This window comes from Argentina silus (genome assembly GCF_951799395.1).
Source record: "Argentina silus genome assembly, chromosome: 12".
In the NCBI taxonomy this organism is placed as follows: Eukaryota; Metazoa; Chordata; class Actinopteri; order Argentiniformes; family Argentinidae; genus Argentina; species Argentina silus.
Window position 1 is genome coordinate 15392716 of NC_139666.1, and position 10127 is coordinate 15402842.

At 45.9% G+C, this 10127-nt stretch overlaps 1 protein-coding gene across 2 annotated transcripts in view; it reads left to right on the plus strand.

Moving 5' to 3' along the window:
• Positions 1–464: 464 nt before the first annotated feature.
• gcc2 (GRIP and coiled-coil domain containing 2) overlaps positions 465–10127 on the plus strand; it is a 13802-nt gene continuing 4139 nt past the window's right edge. The window contains exons 1-17 of one of the 2 annotated variants that reach the window (XM_083681439.1): positions 465–610; positions 929–988; positions 1353–1437; positions 1530–1597; positions 1836–1940; positions 2334–4646; positions 4849–4912; positions 5151–5251; positions 5407–5505; positions 5790–5909; positions 6791–6955; positions 7386–7490; positions 7980–8142; positions 8500–8600; positions 8786–8863; positions 8990–9127; positions 9861–9982. In XM_083681439.1, coding sequence (XP_083537565.1) covers positions 605–610; positions 929–988; positions 1353–1437; positions 1530–1597; positions 1836–1940; positions 2334–4646; positions 4849–4912; positions 5151–5251; positions 5407–5505; positions 5790–5909; positions 6791–6955; positions 7386–7490; positions 7980–8142; positions 8500–8600; positions 8786–8863; positions 8990–9127; positions 9861–9982 — 3893 coding nt within the window. In that variant the 5' untranslated portion in view covers positions 465–604. The remainder of the gene's footprint in view (positions 611–928; positions 989–1352; positions 1438–1529; positions 1598–1835; positions 1941–2333; positions 4647–4848; positions 4913–5150; positions 5252–5406; positions 5506–5789; positions 5910–6790; positions 6956–7385; positions 7491–7979; positions 8143–8499; positions 8601–8785; positions 8864–8989; positions 9128–9860; positions 9983–10127) is intronic. The other variant, XM_083681440.1, reaches the window with a different exon arrangement.

Genomic DNA, 10127 nt, shown 5'->3' on the forward strand with positions numbered 1-10127 from the left:
ACTGTGACCTTTCCACTGTATCAATCAGTGTTAATATTCACTCTGTGTAAACTGGAGTGACTTCACACCTGAAGCTTGCTGAATAGGGGTGCAGAGAGTGGAAGGCATTGATTAAATACAGCAAAAGAGCTACTCATGCCTAACATGACCCAGTCTTAAAATCGAATTTGCTTTGGGAAATGTTACGGTCTTTCTTCTCTATTTTCTTTAAAGTGGGATGCATGGCAGTAGGGGGGGGCAGTTTGCTTTCTGCTATGCACGGAAATATGTACAGCATAAATAACAATATTACAGGTATATATTCGATTGCCAATAACCACTAGTATTCTATGTAATGTAGTAGTAGAAATCTCTCTAATGTATCTCACAGTGCACTTTAGTGGAATTGCGCAATACATGTGACGTGTTACTTACTGACGTCGGTTGACGAATGCGGAAATTCACTGTGGTTAATCTTTGGTGGATATCAAAACAGTGCAAATGCTTTTGTTGGGAAACCGTACGTCGGCATACGATTAATTGAGTTTCAATAATACACATTTAGTAGCATATACGTTTCTGCTATTTACAGTAACTATTGGGAAGTTACAATCCCTTGGTCAAGATGGAGGTAAGTGTTGCTCCTATACAGCCAGCAAACTAGCTAGATTGCTAGCATAGCATAATCGACTGCCTGGCTGAAGTGTGACAGCAAGCTAAATCATTTTTGATAGCAAGCTTTACCCAGTCATCGATTTGTAAGTGTATGATAGGCTACCTGTAGCATTGTTTGCTGTGGAATTACAGGTGAGCTTGGGTTCACAACAAGAAACTACTTAGCCAGCCAATGATGCTAGTATGGCAGAATCTGATTTTACCCAGTGTGTCCCTGTATGTTGTGCGTGACAAGAAGTAATTTTCTGTGTCTGCCATTACATTGTCTTTGCAGCAGCAGGACAATGGTGCAGAAGTTGTGGCTTCGCCCCCTGCAGGTGCAGCAAAGTCAAAGGTAAGGTGCCTCTGCCTCATGATCATACAGTATACCCTAACCCTAGCAGTATACACTAACCCTAACCCTAAACCATAATCCCCTTTCTCTGACACTTGGGATGAGGTTAACCTCAACATAACCCTACCCACCCTTATGCGTGATGGGAGGCAGGGTAATCAATCTCCTTACAGTATTTCCCAGATGTTGTAATGTTGTGTTGTTACTCTTATTAATCAAAATCCATTGATCAGCTGTTTTGTTATTCTTCTTGCTCTACCTCTTCATTTGTGAGGGGTGTCGAGTGAAAACTGATATAATACTGAACATGAGAAGCTGTAGCTTAATACGTCAGGGTATATGGGTTTTGCTCTTCCCTCTTCAGCTGGACACATTGTCCAAGGAAGACCTCATCAAGTTTGCCAAAAAGCAGATGGCTGCCATGCAGAAGATGAAGACAAAATGTGCAGGTATATACAGTCAGTCACTATTTAATTCTAGGTTGTGTTTTACTTATGATTTGCCATTTTAGAGAAAAATTACAATCTATTTCCTGTTTTAGATTTGGAGAAGGAGGTTGGCACCCTCAAAACGCAATCAAACAGCAGTTCAGATGAATCTATAATACAGGTTTGTATTATGGCTCAAATGTTTACACCTGATTCTGACATATGTGTTTACATATGCTTTTTAAAGTTAAAGTCTGTTGGTTATGATGAGTTGCAAAGGGAGAATCTAATTTCGGTTTGTTTATTTTCCTCCCCAATGCAAATCACCCTAATGTTGTTGTTGTTATGAAAAGTATTCTGGTCAGCTTACCTGGTAAGGTAAAGGTAAATGAGGTACATGTGATGTCTTTATGTAACAGGAGCTGACAGAGAGGATGAGTGCCGTGCTGCTGGAGAAGGCTGAGACTCAGCAGAGTCTGGTGTTGATGCGCAAGGATAATGAGAAGGCAAAGCAGCAGGCCAACGTAAGATGAAACATAATACAATGCAAATTATGTAACTCTATACTCCACCTGGTGATGGATATTTGCATTTAGCTTTACCTCACACGTAACATAAGATGATGAAATCACACAGCATGCATTGCAAGCTCTACTGTGTAGCTCTCTCATTTTACTCTCTAATTACCTTGTCCCTGTTCACCATTCTGTTTAGTATGGCATTATTTCAGAATATATGAAATAACAAAATATCTAATTATACAGGTTGATGTAAACAAGCATTGTGATTGGCCGAGAGGCGTTCAAAGCTGTGATTTAATTATATTGTATATATTATATTATATAATTATATAATTTAATTATTCTTCTAATTAGTACCTCACAACTAGTATGTTTTTCTCTGTTGAACATGACTAGGATGCACTGGAGAAGTTGGCGACACTTCAAGGAGAGCTAGACCAAGCAAAGGGAGAGCACCAGAAAAAGATTGACGCTTTGGAGGAGGCCATGGAAATATGCAAAGCCAATCATAAGGAGGAAGTTGACCATTTCCAGAGGCTTCTGTGGGAGAAAGAAGAGAGTGACAGGGAGAAAGAGAGTGAAAGAGAGAAAGAAAGAGAACAGGTGGACACAAACAGGAATGTAGAGGCCATTCAGTTTAGCCTCGAGTCCCAGCTCCTCAGTCTGCAGAAGGAGCTGGATGAAGCCAGAGAGCAGAGCTCCAGGAAGACTGCAGCCCTGCAGGAGGACCACCAGAGGGTGCTAACTGAGGCGCAGCAGGAAGTAGAGAACTTGAGAGAAGAGCTAGCCCAGAAGAGCCTGCAACACGAAGAGGAACTAAGAGCCCTGGAGGAGGACAGTGAGGTGGAGAGAGAACGTTTGCTCCTGCTCCATGAGGAGCTTACCGAGCAGCTCGCTCTCAAAGACAGCTTCCTACAGGACGTGCAGGAGGAAGAGGAGGAGCCAGGCCGAGGTTCTGGGATCGCCAAGATGTTGGAGCTCTCTGGCTGCAGCCATAGTGATATCAGTGATGGCGACACGGAGACGGGGAGATTCAGAGGAGCCCTGGACGACCTACAGTCCCAGAATACCATGCTGCAGGACGAGCTGACATTCCTAGGCAATGTGAAGATCGAGTTGGAGGCGGAGCTAGAACGGGTGAGGGAGGAGTTTCAAATGGAGAAGGAGGAGCTGGAGTTTAAGATCGACGAACTGCAGATGACCCGAGAAAGCATATCCCCTGACTCTTTGACTGTTAACTCTGACCAGCACGAGCAGGAGGCTCCCACCCTCACAGTGCTCCAAGAAAGTGGACCACAGAAAGACCAAGGGGATGGCCAGCCTGACCCAGACAAACAGACGTTGACTCTAGAGGACCAGCAGAGACTGATCCTGGAGCTTGAGGAGATGAGGGCTCAGTGTGAGGCCCTTACCATGGAGAGAAGCTCGGCTGTTACTGAATATGAACACACTAGAGACATCCTCAGAGGTCTGGAAGCTGAACTGGGCCAGCGGACCGGAGACTTCGTCAAACAGTACGAGGCCATGAAGGAGCAGGGGGCGAGTGCTGCTCAGGAGCTCCAGGAGAGGGTAAGAGGGCTGAGTGAGGAGAAGGATGGGCTCTTGGAGAGGGTTAAGGGTGTGTCTGAGGAGAGGGACAGCCTACAGGAGAGGGTCCAGGGCCTGGAGCAGAGACTGGAAGACTCCCTGGGACAGACACAGGCAGTGGAGGGGCTACAGCAGCAGCTCCAGGCCTCTGTGGAGGAGAAGACAACGTTAGCGGTTGAGCTAAAGGCCTCTGTGGAGGACCTGGGCAGGCAAAATGGGGAGATACTCTCTCAGCTGCAGCTGAAGGAGAGTGCAGTGCAGGAGCTAGAGGAGATGCTGACCACTGTGACCACAGAGAGTGAGAGGGTACAGTCACTACTGGAGCTCAGAGAGATGGAGGTGAAGAGGCTGAGAGAGGAGAGAGAGAAGGAGGTGGAGAGGCAGAAAGAAGAGAGCAGCCAAGAGCATGTGAAGACTACCAGTCTGGAGCAGACTCTATCAGGCCTCTCCAGAGAGAAGGAGGATCTACAGCGGAACCTAGAGGAGATGTCTGCAGCTCTCACCAAGGTGGCTGTCCTGGAGGGCATGCTGGAGCAGGGGGCTGCAGAGAAACAGCAGCAGGAATCTAGGCTGAAGATCTTAGCAGAGGATATGGCTGCTCTGCAGAGCAAAGAGGAGCAGGCCCAGGTCACCATCAGGACCCTGCAGGAGCAGTCCGAGGCCCTCGGCAGCCCCACAGAGGAGGTGCAGGAGCTGCAGGCTCATGTGGAGGAGCTGGAGCAGGAGAGGAGCATGCTGAGGAGCAGTCTGGAGGAGGCACAGAGGGAGAGGAGGTCAGGGGAGGAGCAGGAGGAGCTTCAATCTTGTATAGTAGAGTTGGAGAAGGAGAGGGCCATGCTGAAGAGTAATTTAGAAGAGGTGGTCTCAGACACAGAGGCTCTGCAGAGAGACCTGGGGGAGATGAGGTTGGCCAATGAGAAGATGAGAGGAGAGAACCAGGAGCTTCTAGCCCAGATCAGCCAGGCCTCAGAGACACTGGCAGTGAAAGAGATGGAGGAAGAACACATGGAGAGAGCCAAGGAGGAAACGGACATGGAGAAAAAGAGGATGGAGCTTCAGCAGCAGTTGACAGAGAAGGATTCTCTCGTATCACAGCTAAAGAGTGAGATGGCTGCCTTACAGGTGGGTGGTGGTCTCAGTTGCATTACGGTGAACAAGACATCTAACAATGTTATTATGTATTTATCTACTGCATACTGTACCTAAAAGTGTTATTTCTTTCTTGTTTTTATTCAAGCAATTCGGTTTGTGGCAGCAACTGCTGAGGTCTCATTAGTTCTGCTGGTTGACTCTCTCTCTCTCTCTCGCTCTCTCTCTCCTCCAGCAGTCTGCAGCCAACTCTGGTGCCTCTCAGGAAAATGTAGCCAGTCAACTCACTGAGAAAATTGGTATGGATCTAATTAGGCTACCCTTTTAATGGAGAGCACCAATAGGGAACACTAATGTACAATTGCTTGTGATCATTGTTTGATATGTATTCATATGTATTAGTTTCCCATTTAAACTGTCTGAAGAATGACAGATTCAAAGAACCAACATGATTTAGTGACTCTGATTCAGTCAATGAGATCTTTGTATCACACTGGTTCCTTCTGTGACTGACCCATGTTTCCTGAACCATCCCAGCCCTCATGGAGAAAGAGAGCAAAGAGAAGGATGAGAGGATGAACAAGATCAAAGCTGTGGCCGTGAAAGCCAGGAAGGAACTGGACACCAGCAGGAAAGAGGTATGATGGGTACCGTAGTACAGAAAAAGGTGTGTCGGCCACAGAAGTACAGTCAGTTGTATCTCAAATACGACTGTACCGATGAAGAGTAAGAACAATGTGAAGAGCAGACAATAGAGATGAGATGATTGTGGGTTTTTGTTATTGTTTCCCAGGTTGCGACTCTGAAGGGGGATGTGGAGACACTGAAGACGGAGCGCGAGAGAGTGACCAGCTCTATGAAGGACATCATCCATGGAGCTGAGGGATACAAGGTACTTACCTGACCCCTAACCCATGGTCTTCCAGAATGCAGGGTTGCTAAGTGTGCTCATGATGAAGCTTTCGGTTTCTGTTGTGGAGCATTGGCCATAGATCTTGGTTTATGAGATGGAAACCATTAGAGATCAAATCACTCAGTTATGTTTGATGTGTGTTTTGTTCCTAACCAAAACAGAAACACTGTCAAGTGACTTTGATCCATAGTGTTTTCCTGCGCTCAGCTGTAGAAGAGGTATTTAATAATGAATGTGTGTAATGAAGTGGGTGTGATTGGCAGAACCTGCAGATGGATTACGACAGGCAGACGGAGCAGCTGGATAAGGAGAAAGAGAAGATGGAGGCAGCGGAGAGGCAGATGGCAGAGCTGACCAAACGCCTAAACACTGCAGTCACACAGGTAACACAACACAGCACACACAGGAGGGGGGGGGGTAACATTGTGCCTGGTCCCATAACAACCCCTAGCTCCTTCAACTAGTCACTTACCTCTAGTCACAGCCCCTACTCCTTCACCGCCAATAGCAAAGGACTGGGTAGTCATCAGCAATATGGCCATGGCTCATCCTTCTCTATATTGCCTACACACCTGACACTTTCAAATCATTAAAAATTAAATACTCCCACACACACACTTAACCTATGCAGTTTATTTATTGTTGATGTTTCAGTCTGTGACCTTTATCAAGAGTGTTCAATTCAACTTTCAAATCTGGAATCACTGAATACTTTTTTTTTCTGGGCATCTGGAAACGACCAATTCATCCATTCAATTTGTGTTGTTAGAAGATGGCTCCCTTTGGTGAAAACAATAACAGTGGCAGTTATTTCCAAGGTGTGTTGAATGCCTATGTGCTCGCTAACTGCCCATCAGTTGTGAATGGGTGAACATTAGAGGTATCCTACCATCACACTGTCTTTTCTAATGCCTTATTTTCTATGAATTGTGTCTTTTCAGTGACATAACAAACTGTAGGTAAATTAACCAGTGGCTGGGTTCCATCTGGTGTTTGAGCATTCTCAGCCTTCTGAGAAAGAGAAATGTTTCTGCTTGTGTGAGCTGAGGGTTCTCTGGGGAAATACAGTCTGAGAGTCTAGTCAGTGATATCAAAACAATGTCTCAGACTGGGTATCTTATTATTTGATATTCTTACCTGGAGAAGATGATGTGACGTTATCTTTGACGTTGATTCAGTGTCCCTGGCTGATATGGCAAATAGGCCTGATGTTTGTCAGATTCACTTGAGTGAGTTTATTCTCTCCTGTGTGTATTCTCTCCAGCACGAGCAGCTGTGGTCAGAGAGAGAGGACATGTTGGCTGGTATGGAGACTCTGAGGAACACTGTGAGACAACTGGAGGGACAGCTACAGGAGCTCCACCGACACACAGCCACCCAGGACAGAGACCTACAGGGAGAGAGACTACTGAAGGAGCAGAAAATGAAGGTGTGTGTGTGTGTGTGTGTGTGTGTGTGTGTGTGTGTGCCTCTCTGTGCACGTGTGTGTGTGTGCGTGCGCGCCTCGTGTGTGAGTCTGTGTTTACAGAGGGACAGGCAGTGGAGCTGCACAGACACAAAGCAACACAGAGCAGAGACCTGCAGGCAGAGGGGAAAGTGAAGGAGCGGAAGATAAAAGTATAGCCTTCAGCAGGCCAGGAAAACACTCAGAGAGGGAGAGACAGAGAATAGACAGAGGCTATAATGTCATGTACTGTCATGTACTGTCTGTGTGCTCTAGGGCTCTGTGAGAGAGGCAACAGTACTCTGCCTCTTCAGTGTGATGTCACCACAAAACCATTACAACTTTTCAGATGCAAAAAAAGACCATTTATTTTGTATGTGGATCTGACAACATATGTCTGTGTGTGCCTCTCCAGGAGTTGTCGTCTGCAATGAAGGAGGTAGAGGAGTTGACGACTCAGCTACGCAAACAGAAGCAGCAGTCTCAGCAGACAGCACAGGAGCTGGAGCAGCTACGCAAGGTCCACACACACACACACACACACACACACACACACACCAGAATAAACTCACTCGCAAATGAATCTGACATCAGTTCCATTGGCCTTATCAGGCAGAGAAACTCAGTCAATGTCGAAAACAATGTAAGGTTAGGTCTATAAACTCATTAGCCATTAAGGATCGATCAAATCAAGAAATGGGAAGCCCGTACTCAAACCCTGTGCTATGAGCAGTGTGATGTGTTGCCTCTAGTCTGAAAAACAACAATCAGAATAAACCATGATATAAAAGTAGATTTTTAGCCTGGAGGCACTGAAGGCTGCCTCTCTATTAGGAGAGCCATGCAGAGAGGAAAGACATATAGGTATAATTGCTCAGTGTTTAAGGACCCAATCCTAACATGACATATATGCCCACATGACTCCATTTGTGCAAATCTCCCATCAAAATCAATCCATGATTTATTAAATGTAACTCGTGTGTTTTTTATGGTGTGTTTGTCTTTGTAGGAAGCCCAGCAGAGTTCTCTGATGGATATGGAGATGGCGGACTATGAGCGTCTGGTCAGAGAGCTCAACACCAAACTGTCAGAGCGAGACGTGTGTGTGGAGGAGCTGAGGGCACAGATACACACACAGTCTCAGAGAGAGGACACACTCCACCAAGAAATAGGTATAGGACACACACACACACACGACACAATTTAAGTATATTATTGGCCTCTTTAGCAACTACAGACCAAAAACAAGTACAGTAGCTCAGAGATTTGACAATCACACATTTGCCCCACTGACACGCTTTACAACTAAAGCTCTAATTTAAACTCTTTCAACTCCTCTAATCAAGCTGTGTTAGATCAAAAGGCCCACGTGCTCCTGAATACCTCTCATGATAATGATGCTCTTTACAATAGGATTCATTCTACTAAACCAGGTTATGTCAGATCAAAAGGCTGTATCTGTATCTCTATATCTCTCTGGTAATGCTCTGTGTAACCTGTAGATTCTGTATCTTTGTGTGTTCCTCCAGAGAGTCTCAAGTCCCAGCTGGACCAGGGGGAGGAGAAGAGCTCCAAGATGAAACAGCTGCTGGTGAAGACCAAAAAGGACCTAGCCGACGCCAAGAAACAGGTCAGTCCCCTAGGGAGTGCTGTATGTATGTGTCTGTGTCTGTGTCTGTGTCTGTGTCTGTGTCTGTGTCTGTGTCTGTGTCTGTGTCTGTGTATCTGTGTGACTGTGTATGGTATTGCATAATAGCGTGTAGGCCTGTGTAGTGTAGTTTGTATGTGTATAATGTTCTGTTTGTGTGTGTGCAGGACGCCTCTCATATGATGCTCCAGGCGTCTCTCAAGGGAGAACTGGAGGCACACCAACAGCAGCTGGAGGGCTGCAAGGTAAGCTGGAAAGCCATGCGTTGTAGACATGGTTTCGGCAAAGAAAAGGATACACTGGTTATCACTTAAAGATAAGACAACTTAAGGAAAAATATGCTTTTCCTTATGTTTTGTTTGTGTGCGTAGATCCAGGTCTGTGATTTGACAGCGGAGCGCCATAGACTTCAGGAGCAGCTGAGATCAGTGATGGAGCATCAGCAAAGGACGACCAGCTCTTTACAACAAAGAATCATTACACTTCAGGAGGAGTGTAACACTGCCAAGGTACACACTCTCTCACACACACACACACGTGCACACACACACGCACACACACACACACACACACACACACACACACACACACACGCACACACACACACATCCCCCTTCTACCTTTACCACGTAATATCCCTGAGGACCATCCATAACCCACTGTAAGAGAGTGCTTTCTCTTTCCCTCTCTCTCTCTTTCTCTCCGTACTCTCTATCACAGTAATAAAAAAGGGTGCTTTCTCTATCTCCTACATGGCTATAGTCTAGCCTAGCTCTGGACTGCTCTGCGATGCTTGAAATGTTGTTATAGATTACCCATCAGTAGTGTGCGAGTGTGCAGCCTTGCTAAATGGCTCAAACCAAACTCCAATAGAGGGGTGACGTGTGTGAGGGATGTCCCCCCTGGGACTAATGGCTAATGATGAATGGAATGGCCTAGCTCCACAGTAAGGGAAGTACTGCTGGGTTTCCTACCTCAGGGACTTGCACACACAGTAGTGTTAATTACACACACACACACACAAACCCTCCTGCAAAGAATTTGTGTTAATTAACTTTGCTGGCTGGAGTTAGGCCTATCTAGAGAAACAAAGCTATACTATACACAATCATTGTTCTTAAATAGTCAATTGAAGAAGAAATTCTCTTATAGTTTAGTCTTAATCGGACAGAAATTTCTGTGGTAAATATTCAGTGTTATCCGAGTCTTAATTTGACTGAATGTCTGGTGTTGTATTAACAGGCTGAGCTTGCGTCAACTGGAGCTGAGTTTGATAGTTACAAGGTCCGTGTTCACAACGTCCTGAAACAGCAGAAAACCAAGAGCTCAGCCCAGAGTGACGGAGACACCAGCAAGCAGGAGAGGTTAGTAGGAGGTTGTGTGTGTGTGTGTGTGTGTGTGTGTGTGTGTGTGTGTGTGTGTGTGTGTGTGTGTGTGTGTGTGTGTGTGTGTGTGTGTGTGTGTGTGTGTGTGTGTGTGTGGGGAGCAGTATAAGCTACAGACAGAGCG